Genomic DNA, 17,843 nt, shown 5'->3' with positions numbered 1-17,843 from the left:
TGTATGTACTTATGTGTATGTCATAATGTGTATGTACGTATGTGTATATCATAATGTGTATGCACTTATGTGTATGTCATAAAGTGTATGTACTTATGTGTATGTCATAATGTGTATGTACTTAACTTAACCTAACTTAAAAAAGATAGTTAACTTCCATGGGTTGTGCCTGAGGACCCCGTGAAAACGAGATGGTGCATCTCAAAGGGTTTATCCCATAATGTGCTGTGGTGAGGGGAGGATGCGGTGCCAGTGGTCGGGGTGAATATATAATGACCCTGGCACTGTCGTTTCTGGGGTTTATAATTCAAAGATGTACAGTAGCTGATGCTATCTAGGGCCACAGTAGAGTTTCCAAACGCTCACAGTTCATCATTTTCACAATTAGCCGATAATGAAGCACAATGGGAAAACCACTCTGCGCTGCCAAGTAGCCAAATTGAACAAAACAATTATGGGATGTTGGTTGAACTTATATGTTCCAGGGCGGCTAGGTGGTGCAGTGGGAAAGGCGCTCACCACCAATGCAGGAGACGCTGGGTTCGAGCCCAGCTTTCCGCATTGCATTCAGCTTTGCTGGTCGTTCATACTAATACATTTGGCAGTATTAGGGGGTGGGAAGCTGATGGGTGGGGATCGGACGTTGTGGACAGCGACTCCTACAGGTCGGTTGGTGCGCCTGCGCAGTAGAATCAAGACGCGACGGGGGCGGCGTCCCTCCAAAGCGCAGACCCCCGACGCTGAAAGTATGCGCTGTGCCGGTGAAAAGATGCGACGGCTGCTACCTCGAGTACCGGAGGGGACTCGTGCAATGTATGGCTTCGTCCACATTACAGCCGGCTTGTGGGAGGCATGGCCAAACAGCGTTCGAGACAGGGGAGGGTAGAATTGGACGATACGAAATTGGGATGGGAGAAAAATAGAAAATGGGAGAAAAAGTAGATAAAAAAAAAGAACTTATATGTTCTGGATCTTATATACATCACCGTTATCGCAATTAGCCTCAGACACTCTCAGAAAATCACCCAGTGAGCATAATAATGAAGCAAAAGCAGTCAGTGCTTTTTCTTTTTGTTATTTTGTCCCATTTTCTCTGCAGTTAATCATTATGCCAAGTCCCTGTGTGTGTGTCACGGTCCTGGTCATGTGTTATCCACTGTCACTCTAGGGAGGGTGTAGACTACCACATGCCTCCTTTGATACATGTGGAGTCGCCAGCCGCTTCTTTCTACCTGACAGCGAGGAGTTTCACTGGGAGAGCGCAACACACGCAGAGGTTCACGCTGTCTCCTCCAGATCCCCTCCCTGCTGAACAGGCGTCCCAACCGACCAGCAGGAGTTGCTAATGCAACAACCAGGACTAATATCTTTTCCGGCTTCCCAGCCATGAATTGAACACTGCCAATTATGTTTGTAGGGACGTCTGACCGAGCCGGAAGTACAGTACTGCTACCGGGAATTGAACCTGTGGTAGGAGAGTGCTTCTCTACCTCTACACGACCCACTCTACATCTCCCACTTTACCTGTCTGTCTGTCTGTCTGTCTGTCTGTCTGTCTGTCTGTCTGTCTGTCTGTCTGTCTGTCTGTCTGTCTGTCTGTCTGTCTGTCTGTCTGTCTGTCTGTCTGTCTGTCTGTCTGTCTGTCTCTCTGTCTCTCTGTCTGTCTGTCTGTCTGTCTGTCTGTCTGTCTGTCTGTCTGTCTGTCTGTCTGTCTGTCTGTCTGTCTGTCTGTCTGTCTGTCTGTCTGTCTGTCTGTCTGTCTGTCTGTCTGTCTGTCTGTCTGTCTGTCTGTCTGTCTCCCTCTCCATCTTATTTCAACAGAATTGACCACTAGGCGTAATGAATGATGACCTTGTTCCTTACCCACAGAACATCTGGATGTTGTACAGCGTGGGGTCGTCCTCCAGAGGAGCCAGCTGCTGGAGACACAGCTGTCCACAGCCCCCATTGAAGCCGTCGGAACAGTCGATGCCAATGTGGTGGTCATAGCAACCCGTCCCGTCTTTCATGGGGCTCAGTCCCGGTGGGCACTGGAGGGGACACAATCATTTGTTTTAACGTTGTATATATTTACCCATCTTTCAATGCTGCACTTTTCCTTGAACATATTAAGCCCTAGCCATATTTTCAGAATATTTGCTTAAAAGTACATACCCAAGTACATGGAAGATTGCTCCACTTCTACAAGTGTGTCTGTTATGCTTGAGTAAATTGTAATGAACCAAAGGAGAATATAAATGATTATTATTTATTTGTTTTCATCTTTGACGGTGAATAACACCATGATAACATTACCCAGACATGAAAAATTGCCACTGAGCTCATTCAGCACCTTCTGTGTACAAAGAATCCACAAAAAATTTGCCTTGGACTAAAGGTTCTCCTACACTATTTGTCATGGCCATGTGTCTGCAAATACCGGGTGAGTCAAACTATTATTTTCCATTTGTAATAGGACTCACTCTTTCTGTTGCTATGTGTGTGTGCATTTGTGTATTGAGTGTAGTCTCCACTCTCCAGCTGTAAACAATAAAGGCATCGTATATCGTGCTTTTGACCATTATTTAGACATGAGGGTTCAACACTGCAAGAAAAGTTGCAAATGAGAGTAAGGTGAGACAGAGAGAAAATTAAAATAAAAAATAAAAAAAACACAGCAAAACAACATAAAAACAGTGTCCTTGAACACTCAGCCTGTCCAGGACACAGTAATCAATACTAGTGTCTACAGAACTGACTAACGACCGTATTAACCTTTTGTCTAAGGGCCTGTTATTTGTCCCAAGAAGAGGTATCATTGCTTTTAGTTTATTGTTTTCGACAGATAAAGCTCAAATACTTATTTTCCCATAACAATGAGGCTGTGATTAGAACTCCTACTTCCCCTTTTAGGCCTAATAACAGATGTTGCCCCAATGTGTCTAATGCTTCCATTAATACTTTCTCGTAAAACAGAACATGACATAATGAAAACTACTACTCAACCTCCTCATGTCTCCCAGAACCTATCCAGTAAAGAAATAATTGACAGAACTAATGAATTCTAACCTGCTGACAAGGGAGGCGCCATCTGTGTCCAGGATGCAGATAAATATTAAGCTGGAATCCTCTCCCAACTATATAATGAAACATTTCATAAGAAACTGAAGTCTGACCTGACTGATTTGTTTTAAAATAAAATAATAATAATAATAATAATAATAATAATAATAATAATAATAATAATAATAATAATAATAATAATAATAATAATAATAATAATAATAATAATAATAATAATAATAATAATAATAATAATAATAATAATAATAATAATAATAATAATAATAATAATAATAATAATAATAATAATAATAATAATAATAATAATAATAATAATAATAATAATAATAATAATAATAATAATAATGATTCCTACATGGAAGAGGCTAAACATAAGGGTTGGATCTCCAAATCTGAATTATACTTTTTATACAGCCAATATCCCATTCAACCTGTATTCTATACACCCTTACTCAGGTAGATACAGTAAGTCATTAGTGATTCCCCGAGGCCATCCTATAGTAACTCACACCAATTCATGTTGAGCTATAGCTTGTGGATGAATACACACAGAAAGGTACACAATGCCAATGTTCATGCTTTGTTTTAAATGAGACGATTTAGAAATGTGTCCATTGGAAATACATTGCAATTTCAAGCGAGGTGGACCGGCCGGAAACAACAATGACGTAACTACTAACGGAACGTAGACCAATCTCGGTCACTCTCTTTGTCTGTAGACCAAATTCGGTCACGCCCCATTTTGCGCGACATCCAGGCTTTTTTTACTGTCAGCGTTTGGGAATTTCATGTCAACACTCAACAGGTAGTTGAAGTGAAATTATACTTATTTTAGAATATATATATATATCAAATTTCATGAGTATTCATCTATATTTAGTTATCTAAAGACTATTAGATATGAACGCATGTACCAGTAAAAAGTGGGAATCTCTAAAATGTGTTTTGAGCGACAGTGTTTATAAGTGTGCGGGTAGCCTCTCAACTTAACGTTATACACAACACTTTATGTTGTCAGTAGATGGCAGCATTGGTTTAAAAGGTGAAAATGTTATGACTACAAAATGACTACAAATGACATTTATCACCTAGTTCACAGGTCAGCACCGGATTAGGAAAACGTGATCTGAACAGCGTTAAACTATTAATGTGACCTGAATATAGTGACCGAGAATGGTCACCTAATTATCTTAACAAAAGTGCATCATTAGCATTATGTTTGTTGTCTAAAGGGGAACATAATGGTACAATTTAAGATTTTAATGTTATCCGCATATAAAGGGAAAATAAAACGGTGTTAATTTGTAAGAAACCTCAATGAAAACGGTTCAGGGTAAGTTATATTCGCTATTGTTATGAAAATGTGATAGAATCCTATAAAAATGTGGACACATTTGGTCACCGTGATGGTTACACCTCCCTATAGTTGTGGGATCAGCCAGGAGAGATTCCTATTTGATTGTTACTAGATTTTATAGACGGTATTGCCCAGGTATTGAAGGCCTGTTTGTGATGATCTTTACACATTGTCTTCATCATCCATATTATGTATGTGTTTCAATTGTGAGACTTTTTTTTCTATATTCATATTTCTTCTTATTTTTTCCTATTTCTACTATTATATGGTTGAATGTGGCTATTCAAATGTTATTGGTATTCTCCACTTGCACAAACGTGCGGGCGGCATATCCGGTTACTTCTACCATGTGTAGACTTCTTCCGGTCCCATCACAATACATAGACTTTAGCAACTTTTCTCCCGTCAATTAAACAACTTTATCGTCACTTTTCTTTTTTTAATACGTTTTAAAATTATATTTGTTTGTATTGTTAATCTGTTCACCATTCGTTTTTATCGTTAGTATTGTTAATGTGTTGACGTTTTACAAAAGGAAATGCGTGTGGACTGTGGAGTTGTGGACAGGCTTCAGACAGAGGTAATGACACTTTTGTATTATTATATTATAGAATGCAACAATCTATTTAATAAGTAAACGTTTGTAAAGTGTGTTTGTCAGCGGGGTCTTTTAACATCTTAACACTAGCACAGCCGACAAGGGGTCACATGACCCCTAGGCATTTTCAATAAATGTATCCTTGTCACTCGGTCGAGCTCCAGCTCTGTCACTCAATGACTTTTCCTAAAAGTACCCGTTTTATCTGGCACGGTTTCTGAAATTTCAAAATGACTTCAGGAAAAGGGAATTAGAACGTTATTTCAGCTATTTCTGCTGAGCGGCCACCTCCCTCCCTCCTTGACCCTCCCTCCCTTTAGTGGAATTAGTGTCATTTTCTCCATGGCTGTGCTAGTGTTAACACATTGAGTGACACGCCCCTTCCGGGAAGTGCATCTGGCCTTGCCATCCATTAACCCCATGTAAACGTAGTTGTAGTTTGTAGAGCTAAACCTATATTTTATATTATAGCTATGGGTCTAATAACGCAGTCGATTGTCAGTGAGTTGCTTCCAGTCAACGTGCAAAAAACAGATAATTTTTTCATCTGTACATTTCCGTTTTATACCGTTTTGAATATGAACATAGTTTGGGTGCTTCTGAGTAATTCCAGGAAAAAGACACAATAATAGCGTTTTTGTGTAATTTACTTATCACGTTGTCATATTCCTGAAATCAACGCTAGATTATCATTATTATCCTTCCTCATGCATACATGAAATGTGGTTTAGACCGGCGCGCTGTCTCCGACGTTATTGGGCATTGCACATGAACAGGCGGGCGGGGTCAGTTGTCCAAGCCAGCAAATTAGACCCGGGTAACTACCGCCCTGTTTCTATCCTTACATCCATCTCGAAAGTCATGGAAAAAATAGTATACGAACAGATCGAAAAGTACCTTGTGGAAAAAAATCTAATCTGCGAATTCCAATCTGGCTTCAGAACATCCCACTCCACTGACACATGCCTTCTCTACTTGAACGACCACATCAAACAAGAGGTGGACGCGGGCAAATACTGCGGCATGGTCATGCTGGACCTACAAAAGGCCTTCGACACTGTCAATCACACCATTCTGATTGACAAGCTACTGTAAAAGCAATTGGTTTTGATAGTTTATCAGTGAGCTGGATACAATCCTACCTGGAGGGGAGGGAACAGATGGTGGAAGTAAACGGTACCCTATCCCCCCCCCTCACAGTGAGCTGTGGTGTTCCACAAGGAAGCATACTAGGACCGCTACTATTCCTAATTTATGCAAATGACATGTCGTCAGCTTGTGACTGCAACTTGTTCCTGTTTGCGGACGACTCAGCCCTGCTGGTCTCTGACAAGAACAAGTTACAGGTTGAAAAAGCCCTCAGCTCGGAACTAGGCAAAATCTGCATATGGCTCGCCGACAACAAACTATCATTACACATGGGCAAAACAGAGTCCATTCTCTTCGGTTCAAATAACAAACTCAGCAAGACCGACGGCTTCTCGGTTACAGTGGGTGACAATATTATCACAAGGAAAGATGAAATTACCTACCTGGGTTCCATCCTAGAGGCTAATCTTTCCTGTGACAAAATGGCATCCAATGTAATAAAAAAAGTCAACCAACGAACGCGATTCTTGTACCGGATCTCCTCTCTGGTAAACAAGAATACCCTGAAGACTCTAGCAGGAGCACTCATTCAAGGGTACTACGACTATGCTTGCACCTCATGGTACCAAAGCACCTCAAAGGCACTAAAAAACAAATTACAAACACCTCAAAACAAGCTAGTCAGACTACTGCTTGACCTGACTCCTAGAACCCACCTCACCCCTGCCCACTTTGACAACCTAGGATGGCTTAGAGTAGACAACAGAGTACAGCAACTTGCAATGGGCCTGGTCTACAAGATACACTACGCGACCAAGGTACCCATGTACATGTCAAAATACTTCCCAAAGGTCAGTGAATACCACGATCACAACACCAGAGGGAGCTTCACAAATCATGTAAAACCCAGATTCGGCTCAAACAAGGGACTAAACACGTTTCGCAATTATGCCACATCAATGTGGAACGCCCTACCCAAAGCTGTAAAGGAATGTGAATCACTACCCACTTTCAAAAACAGTCTCAAAAAACACCTACGTGAGACTGCAATTCGAAACTGGCCCCTACAAATGTCCTAACCTAGTTGTACAGTAAATGACCAAGTAAGGCTTTGTCAGTATTCCAATGTACAGTGTAAAATGTGTGTGTGTCCCCTACCCAACCCCCCCCCCCCCCCACCTCCAATGTACAGCCCTCACCCAACCCACCCAACCCCACCCCACCCCACCCACCCAACCTCCTCCAATGTACAGTTTCTACGCCAAATGTATATACACTCTTTTTCTGGACACTTTTGTATCACAAACAGTACTGTATTTGCAAATCTGATATGTCATAAATGTATAGATGTAGCAGTATTGTCTATCTGTATGTCATGTATGTCATATATGTTATGATGAATTGAAAATGGGGGACCCTGATGTAAACAAGACGAAAGTCTTTCTCTGGTCTGCATCCCCTTAACAATTGTATGTATTGAGCTGTACTGTACTGTACCCATTCTGTAATCTGTTAATAAACTTTTCAATCAATCAATCAATCAATCCCTACAAGCGCGTGTTTTGCCCGAGTGTTTAGGGCCCGCCCCCATGGCGCAGCTCGGTAGAGAAAAGAAACTACATCGTTTATAATGGAGTGCAATAGCGGCCGAAGGCGTTAGAGGGAGGTATAAGATCATCTGCCAGCTCAAACACACTCAGAACAGTATGCACAAGGTGCCCCGCAATAGTGAATAAAAGAAATACAGTGAGAAAAACATAGTTCTACGTTTCCGGCACTCAACCACTGGGCGACAGAAACGTAGACTACGTGAACGGCACCCAAAGGGTTAACACGCGCCTCCAAAATTTGTCATTTTAGTTTTAGTTTTTGAGGACTGCATACTTTTTTTGCAAACCAAAACAACATACTTTATACTTATAGCACATGCATGAGCCTGGTCTGTTTTGAAAGATGACATTCAAGTTTCTGATTCCAGAAAGAAATTTCACTTTTAGTGCTAACTTAATAGAGTAACATAGGTCTGAACTTGAGTTGTAGAAAAATGTAATACTCAAGTTTTTCTGTAGTAGTTAGTAGTATTTCCCAGAAGGTGGTATGGCTTAAAAGAATTATCCATAGCCTGAAGCCTTATGTAGTACATGTCCAAATTTCATAAAGATCCATTCAGAAATGAGTGATTAGGAGTGATTTTGGTCAACTATGTACTCAGTTTTCTCATAGACTTCAATTCATTCTGCTGTTTTTCTCTTCCTGTTTTCGTGTTTTTTTTATAATTTTTTATAATTTTTTATTTTTTATCATGATACCATGTGGGGTATCATTGGAAAGCCACACTCATTGGCTACAACCCTCCACAATTATTTTCGAGATCGGATCTAGATTGACGGAACTACTGTAGCCTGAGTCAGGAGTGGTATTTTGCGCAATACCGTGTACTTTGCACAAGCCTCAAACACCGGCATGTAACTCGAGAACCGCTGAATGGATTTTGGCGCTATCGACAGGCAACAAATAAGCCTTAAATTCGATATATATATATATTGTATTACAAAATATGCACACCCGAGCCACTAGGGGTCGCCAAAGTGCCGGTGGGCAAATCGTCCTAAAAACGTCCCATATGTGGGACGTCGCAGGCTACGTTTTTGGGCTGTATTTCATCTAAAAACTTTTACTGTTAGTTAGCCATATTAGCATTTAGCTAATATTATGAGACATCAATGAATCAATGAATTAGTGTTGTCGCCATCACGTTTGTTAGACCCCCATATGGACTTGTTTGATAATCAGAAGACATTTGATCATGTTACTGTATGCCGATACGTTATGCCAAACGTTTGCTTATTAAATAGATTGTTGCATTCTATAATATAATAATACAAAAGTTTCATTACCTCTGTCTGAAGCCTGTCCACAACTCCACAGTCTACAATACTAACGATAAAAACGAATGGTGAACAGATTAATAATACAAACAAATATAATTTTCAAACGTAATAAAAAAAGAAAAGTGACAATAAAGTTGTTTAATTGACGGGAGAAAAGTTGCTAAAGTCTATGTATTGTGATGGGACCGGAAGAAGTCTACACATGGTAGAAGTAACCGGATATGCCGCCCGCACGTTTTTGCAAGTGGATAATTGTGGTAATCTACTGCCTATTCAGAGCTATATTTATGATGTGGCCTAAACAGTGAAATTATGATAGTGTCACACTGAGCTCTACCATTAGCCTATTATTATGGAAGATATGATTTTGGATAAATAGATTTTTATTTAATTAAATTATATATACAAATCAAGTATTGTCCCTGGGCCAGAGGAATTTACCAACCATGAGACGGGAGGATTCATTTAGCTGTGCCATAGGGGCGAAGTAGTGATGCACGTAAAGTAGGAGGAGAGGTGGATCAGTTGGAAAACTGAAGCTAAAAAGCTCCCTGGAAAGTGTTTTGATGTATGATGACGTAAAATTTAATTATTCTAAGAATCACATTTTGTAAACTAAGCTATGTGAATGTAAACATATCCTTCTCCCCCAAAACGCAGAGTGCCCCTTTAACTACACACCATCGTCCATGCTTAAATGTAAACAAATCACAGAACGGGCCTACAGTATGATGCAGTTGAAACCACGGGAACAAGAGAGAGAGGTTATAAATGGAGGAAATTAAACGTGAAGTGAATTGAAATATACCTGAGCTACTGTGTATTTTAGAATAGAAAACCAAGGGTGTTTTTGAAGTCAATTGTAAAAGCATCATTCAGAGTCTACAGTTGTCAAGTCACATCATAATTTAAATTCCACTATTGAGCCAATGTCAGTGATGAAAGTGAGCTACTGCTTCTGCTGCACACAGAGGCTCAAAACATCATCGTTTAAAGGGCTTGGGAAACGGTGAAACTGTCAAGTGTCAGGAGTGGCTGCGGTACAACAGAGAGCCGGAGTGAATAACAACATGTTGAATGTTCACTATAAAGTGTACTCCCAACCAAAGTGCAGTCTGTTCTTGACTGACATTCATCTTAAAGAAGCAAAAGTGCAGTTTGACAGTTGGCAGAAAGACACAGGGGTCAGAGAGCTGTTAAGAGAGACTACAGCATAGGTGCTAAACGCATGTCTGTGACATCATACTTAAATTAAGTACACAAAACACAAACCATTACAGGGAGCAACACATTTTGGACTTTATGATAATATAAAATTAGTAGCATACATGCACACTGCACAGCCATGTCAGGATTTTGAATCAGATTGATGTATTCCACCATAGATGGTTTCAACATTAACATTTGAAATGGACTATATTTGATTTCCTGCTAGTTGTTGATCAACTGAAGTCCAAGCTGTTCCCTAACAAATAGATTGATTTACAGCTGGAAAAGGTTGTTTAAAGTGTGTAAGTATTTTGAACAAAAGTCTGTTTTGAACCTATTTCAGCCCATTACTGGTCTACCACCAATGTACAATGTAGTGAAAGTGTTTGTTTGATCTAGCTGACAGGAAGCGGCAGGGGAGTGCTGTCCATGTAGCTGACAGATATTGCTCCGGTTGGAGAACCTGTTCTTTTGATCAGAGCAATCGCATCAAGGTTTGCCATCATTCTACCTCCTCTGTTGTGTGCCTCTACCTATTGATCGGCACTCAGCTCAGCTCAGCGAGTTGATGGAGTGAGGAAAAATCAAAAATGGGACCAGAGAGCAGCATGAATACTAACCGCTGCACAACTTAGAAATGACCCAGTGATCAAAACTGTGGGTGTAAACCTGGTAGTTTCCCCAGGCTTTCATCATTATGAGTTTTTCAAGGTAGCGGATTTATGTTCCACTTATTGAATTGGTCTGACATTTGACGGGAGCTGAGTTGAGCATAATTAAATGAGATCTACGTTTAAATATATATATTATATATATATATATATATATATATATATATATAATTTTTTTTTTTACTTTTGACAAAAACAAGAAAAAACTCATGGGTACAAGACAGTGTACCTAATGCAATTTAATATCTACTTGTTTCCATGGTAACGACTACAGTACCCATATGTCCAGAGTAAAGATTGCTATATGAAATACATTTTCTAAAAGGTTAAGTTAAAACATTTACCATTACTGGTTGTAACAGTATACAAATTAAACAATCTAATATATAACTCTGTCAAATATTATGAACCTACACAATAAGGTTTGGCTGTAATACTTATAGTTTTGTATCTTCAATTGGTCGCTACAATGGGGGAAATCACAGATGGAACCTCGCTCCCCAGGTCTATTGCTCTGGCTAACACTTTTAACTTATTGCATTTAACTATTTACTCCTGTACTGCAAGGAAAAGGAAAGACATTATTTGGTAAGCCTATTCACAGTTTGGACACAGACAGTGACTGGTGTTACAGTATTACAGTATGAATCATGGCGAACTGCCATGGTCTCCGATGTTTTGCTGTGATTGGCTGAGACACTCGCTGGTTTCCCTCCCTCTACTGGAGCTCTCTACTGCCAAGTTTGTAACATAGCAGGGTCATTACAATAGGCTGAACATGTTCATATTTTTCTTGTTCGCCCATTAATGTAACGTCGTGAAACACACACACGCATGCACACCAACTTTCTTCTGTGCAACTTTCCGACATCATTACAGACATCAGAGAAAAAAATATACAATCCTCTATTCTAGTTAGCCTAATCGATACGATCAATGGATTCATGTGAACAATAAATAGTACGACTGTTGAACATATTATGAGAGCGGCAGGCCTGATGAGCAATGGATTCGACTGATCAGCAAAATACTTTTTGACAGCACCAGTTGACGTTGGCCCACAATCCATGTGAAATAAATTTTTGGGACATGGAAATGTACGGTTTGTGAAATTATATTTAATGATGATCTTGTCTTTGTTTGGGAAATATTAGTAATAATTTTTGGAAAGTTGTTCTTCGATCAGTGATTTATCTCAGCTGCTCCCCTACATTTTCTTATTTTGTGTAACGTCAGAGGTCCAACTCAGTTACTCAGTTACAACTAAGTTAATCACAGCCTCACAAAACTGTACAACTATATACTGGAGACCTAGGGAATGCAGAGGCTGCATGGCTTCTCTCTGTGACAATACACAGGAGTTTCTGAGCTATTTCTAGAACAGAAGTGCTCACCATATAATCACAGAAAAATGCAATTATTCTCCAATCTCGATATGTCAACAGTTTGTGATACCAAATCACGGAACACATTTGTTCAGTGGTGTTCTTTAATGTCTTGGTGTCTAAATGTAGTATTTTGACCATATTTATGTTGATCAATTCTCGAGTGGTTAAAAATGGTAATATTTTACACCAAATTATGTGCAAAAAATGGTATCAACTCAAAGATTGCTGCAATAACTTATGAGACATAAGTGAGCATGGGAATGATCATACACGTGACGTACATCATAATGTTCTAAGCCGTTATGCACTCTAAACATTTCAAATTTGAATAGGCGCCTAACCAAAGCATTTATTTATTATTACAGATTTATGACTAGAAAAAGATCAACCCCCCGAAAAAAAAGTCTACTGTGGGTCTCAGGGGGTTAATAAATCAGCAGTCAATACCAAGTGCATCACATCAAGAGGAATGATTTCAGTCATCTTTGATAGCTAGATACAAAGTGCAGAAGCTGCTCCATAGACAGTGAATTGGGAATGGGTTGGGCTGACACAGAGAGCACCCAGGGGACTTATGGGTACGTTTTCCATATCAGAGCTGAGAACACTATGCAGAATAAAGCTCATTTGGTTATAAAAGGGCAAACATCCTGCAGGTCCACAAAATCTGTCTCTAATTTACTGTCAATGTAGCAGCTCCAATCAAAACAGGATTTCATGCTGGGTCCAGCTATGCTAGGCACGTCTTGTTTTTACTTGCTTTAGGAGTGAAATACTAATACTTTGTAAGACACCAGTCACAGCTGTAGACATATAATTGGATGTGGCAAATTATCTGGTGGTTTATAAATGCTGGCGTCCCAGTGGTTAAAAAGCTTGCTGTCAGAGAGTGATTCCACACTTGAAGGACAGTGTGGAAGACAAATGGTAAATGGACTGCATTGATATAGTGCTTTTTTATCCAAAGTGCTTTACAAATTGTGCCTATTCACACACTGACGGCAGAGGCAACTACTGTATGCGAGGTGCCAACCTGCTCACCGGGAGCAGTTATGGGTTACATGTCTTGCTCAAGTACACTTCCGACACGCTTCTGGGAGCAGCAGGTACCACAACGTCAATGTTATCATGTCAACAATGCTCCCCTGTGTAGAAAGCACCTTAACTCAGATTGACAAATGAAAAGGTGCGTCCATAAATGAGGTGCAAGCAGTGGCAGGCCATGCATTTTACACCTAGGCCTTCAGTACTATATCAATTAAGCTATTTAACAGACTTTGAGTAACCTGACCTCACCATGACACTAGGGCTATAAGGCTATTGGCATTCGACATATCCACCCCATAGTCACAGTGAAAGTAAATCATCGAGTGAAATAAAGTGATTTAACACAATGCTCAACACTTGAGAGTTACAATACACTAATAGCAGACACATGATTTGTTATGTGGTTAACAAAAGTGGTTTGGAAAAAGGTCTGTTGTCCCTCCTGGAAATATAAAAGAAAACGAATTGCTCAGTTCGGCTTCTTGTACAGGAATCACACCTGCTTTACTCACTCTGCTAAACGCTCCCTAGTCCAAATGTCCATTATCCCATTGTATGACTATGACGATGTAATTTACATGCATGCAAGCAAGACTGTCATTGATCACCTTAATGTTTTGTATCACTCAGCAATTATGTTTGCTACAAATGCCACTGTGACAAATACACATCTGTAAATTGGCCCTCGTTGCACTCTCGACGAGAAATTAATTGGCTTACATTAATTTACAAAACCTTCCTTGGTCTGACCCTCCTTATTTGATACATTTGTTAAAATTGTCTTCTGCTCTGTATAACGCCAGAGCTGCTCACCATATCTCGCTAGATGTTCCCAGTGTTAACACTTAGTCAACCCTCCTTCCAATTAGCTGGTCCCAGCAGTTGGAACGAGACTTTGGAAATGGACAAATCGATCCCCCCTCATTACATTTAAGACTCTATCGCAGAGTTGTTTACACACACCCACAACTGTCACCCAGCCTTTTAACTGTATTTGACTTTTCTGTAGCACTTTATAATAACACCCTGTTATAATACATTTATAAGGTATTTGTAGATAATGAACTAATCATGGACAAACCATTTATATACATTCATAAATAATTATTAAATCATTTATAACTATATTTGTATACCATTTACAGATTAGTTCTACATTATTTATAACTCATTATCAACATTGTTTGTACTTGATTTGTTCATCATTAAATAATGTTGTTTAATGTGTAGTAACTTTGAAAAATGGATATGAAAAAACGACTATACTGTATCTCCATTTATTTTTCATGTTCAACAAATGATTTGTTAAGACATTCATAAAACATCTATAAATCATTTGCAGATGCTATTGTGGGGGCCAATCTGAAGTGAAGCCTATTCATCATTAACAAATGTCTAATACAGTTAATTATTTGTTTACTTTTTCATCACATGTTACAAATGTTGTAGACAGCTTTCGGATACACCCTTCTTTGTGACATCAAACAGTGACAGAATTAGGACTAAAGATAAATGCAACTGTATTAACATATAAAATACATGTGCATGACATATAGTGTAACATGGGGGGGCACTAGGGCCCAGGAGTACCCTGGCCAGGTAGAGTATCTAGAGAGGAAGTCTCACGAGAGTGAGACTTGACTTCACGTGTGTTGCCGTCTGTTTGAATGGAAGCACGATACATGCAGAAGCAAGTTATCCATGCTGCTCCTGCCCCACGCTTTTAATAAGGTATGAGCAGTTTAAACACCTTTTTTGTTGGTAAATCTATTCCACCATTTCCGACCTACAAACAACTCTTATATGTTGTGTAGACGTACTTGATGTGGTGGGCGCTAACGTTACATTTGTTCCTAATGTGTGCTCAGTATATTGCGGTATGTGATGATGACACGACACACAAGGGTAATAATTATTTGTATTTTCAGACTGTATAGGCGCCGATACAGTATAGTCGTTTTTTCATATCCATTTTTCAAAGCATCTACAAATGTGTTACTACACATTAAACAACATTATTTAATGATGAACAAATCAAGTACAAACAATGTTGATAATGAGTTATAAATAATGTAGAACTAATCTGTAAATGTTATACAAATATAGTTATAAATGATTTAATAATCATTTATGAATGTATATAAATGGTTTGTTCATGATTAGTTCATTATCCACTAATGCGTTATAAATACTTTGTAAATGTTATACAAATATAGTTATAAATGTCTTAATAATCATTTATGAATGTATATAAATGGTTTGTTCATGATTAGTTCATTATCTACAAATACCTTATAAATGTATTATAACAGGGTGTTATTATAAAGTGCTACCGACTTTTCTGCTTATGTATTACATACACTGTAATTTTATTTGGTTGTTTATTCGATGTGTGTTTACATAATTTCCCTTACCTCTGTATGTATCCTCTATTTTCTCTTTTCTCCACCCCCGCCCCCCCCCCCCCCCCCCCCCTCGCCAGGCCATCATTGTAAATAATAATTTTGTTCTTAATTGCCCTGCCTGGTTAAATAAAGACACTTATGCACCACTATGCAGTATGACAGGATGCTGCATCACAAATTGCATACATTGCATATCCCAAATCAATGTCATTACCAAAGCAACAGGAACAAACTCACAACAACCATTTACTCATATGACCACCAAGCAAGCAAAACCCCCCTAAAAATGTCAAACACAACACAATCAGCATTCAACAGGCTTCCCTACAGATTATAGCCAAGCTGCTGGGCTTAAACGCACACATGCCACCATGCAGACTGAGTGACAGCCAGGCCACTGAATCTGAACATAATTCATACCACGTTACAGGACAAAGGCTGGTGTCCCAGCACCTTAACAGATGAAAACTGTAAACACATTCCGTGAAGGCGCACCTTGACAGATGAAAACATATGATTCGGTCCCAGACGCACCTGGCCAGACACAGATTAAAACATATTTGGTGACAGCACACAATACACAGATTAAAACATAATCACCTGCAGCGTGTTGACAACATTATTATTGTATTATTATTATTATTATTATTATTATTATTATTATTATTATTATTATTATTATTATTATTATTATTATTATTATTATTATTATTATTATTATTATTATTATTATTATTATTATTATTGTTATTGTTGAACCCTCTCTAGTGTGCCAAATAATACACCCAAAGCTCAAATGTATACTGTATGAGCTGCAACAAAAGCAGTGCGACTGAGGGAGTGAGCAAGGGAATTATGTTAACACTTTGGTCGCCAAAACCGCCGTAAGACGTCTTTCCTCGCCATGCTCATTCTGCCAAAGACGCCATACCACGTCTTTGATCTGTTTACATCTTTTTTCCATTTTCCCAGTCTGAACTTCACCGCGGAGCTTTTGGACTTGAGTTTGAACCGGAAACTGCATTTCCTCTCAAATTACACTAGGTGGCAGTGTCCCCCTATTTTATAACACTGTATCCCAATAGAATGATATTGCAGCCTACAATGAAGCTGATCTTTGATTGGCCAGCATACCTGACCGCAGGTATAAAAGTTTACGCCGTCCCAGAATCAACAAGGTTTTGTTGGGGAGATAGATAGAGAGAGATAGATAGAGAGATAGAGAGAGAGATTGAGAGAGAGATATTTGCATTGAGATCAGCGTATAGTCGTATAGTTATAGTTTTATACAGTATTAGTAGTAGTATCAGAATAATTGTAAGGTTTCAGCTGTGCTTTAGAAGTACCTAGTCGTGCTAACTAGTAGTACTATTGTGAGGGATTAGTGTGTAGTCTAGTTAGTATATTTTAGTAGTAGTAATAGTAGTTTGATCAGTTAGTTATTCCATTTAGATTATTATTTCAGTATGAGGAGACGTAGTGTAGGTAAGCGTGGGGACAGGCCGACGGGGGATCGGTTTGTTCAAACCAAGTTGGCATTTGGACCCGTTGCATCAACAACGACCGGCCCGTTGGTGGCTCCGACCGGGGAGCGCCGTGAGACCGTCGCTGGGCCCAGCGGCGTGTCTCGCCCCGGGACCGGGAGCGTATCTCCCCGTCGCAGTTCGAGGAAGAGGAAGGTGGCTGTGCAGACAGTGTCTTCTTCAGACTCATCGGACAGCGATTCAACTGTTCATGAATCGGACGGCAGCGCCGATTGGAAACCACCAGGTAAGGTCGTGTTGATGTGATTGTGTGTGTGAAACGTGTATATTTGATAATGCTTTACCTAACGCTAATTGATTCATTGTATACTGTGAATATGTAACGCTAGTTCGCCAACCAACGCCGGTATGTATTTATTATAGATCAGGAGTCCTCCTCCGACGACCTTGATCTTGGTCGGAGATACCATGGTAAGTGTATAGCACATTTTGATGCATGTTATTTATTTCGGTGTATATTCGCCGACCAACGTTGTCATTTATTTATTATAGAATCTGATTCATCTCACGACGAGGGCCATGGTGGTGGTGGTCGAGGGGAGCAGGGTAAGTCATTTTGACTAATGCAATGTGAATATTGT

At 39.4% G+C, this 17,843-nt stretch overlaps 1 protein-coding gene across 1 annotated transcript in view; it reads right to left on the bottom strand.

Annotated features, from left to right (window-relative positions):
* astn1 (astrotactin 1) overlaps nucleotides 1–17,843 on the bottom strand; it is a gene marked incomplete at both ends in the record, with an annotated part of 1,409,859 nt that overhangs the window by 747,542 nt on the left and 644,474 nt on the right. Inside the window, one exon of the mRNA XM_084327731.1 lies at nucleotides 1,864–2,030. Coding sequence (XP_084183857.1) covers nucleotides 1,864–2,030 — 167 coding nt within the window. The remainder of the gene's footprint in view (nucleotides 1–1,863; nucleotides 2,031–17,843) is intronic.

This window comes from Notolepis coatsorum (genome assembly GCF_963971535.1).
Source record: "Notolepis coatsorum genome assembly, chromosome: 13".
NCBI lineage: Eukaryota > Metazoa > Chordata > Actinopteri > Aulopiformes > Paralepididae > Notolepis > Notolepis coatsorum.
Note: the sequence above shows the minus strand (reverse complement) of the source record. Positions and strands in the feature narration are given on the sequence as shown.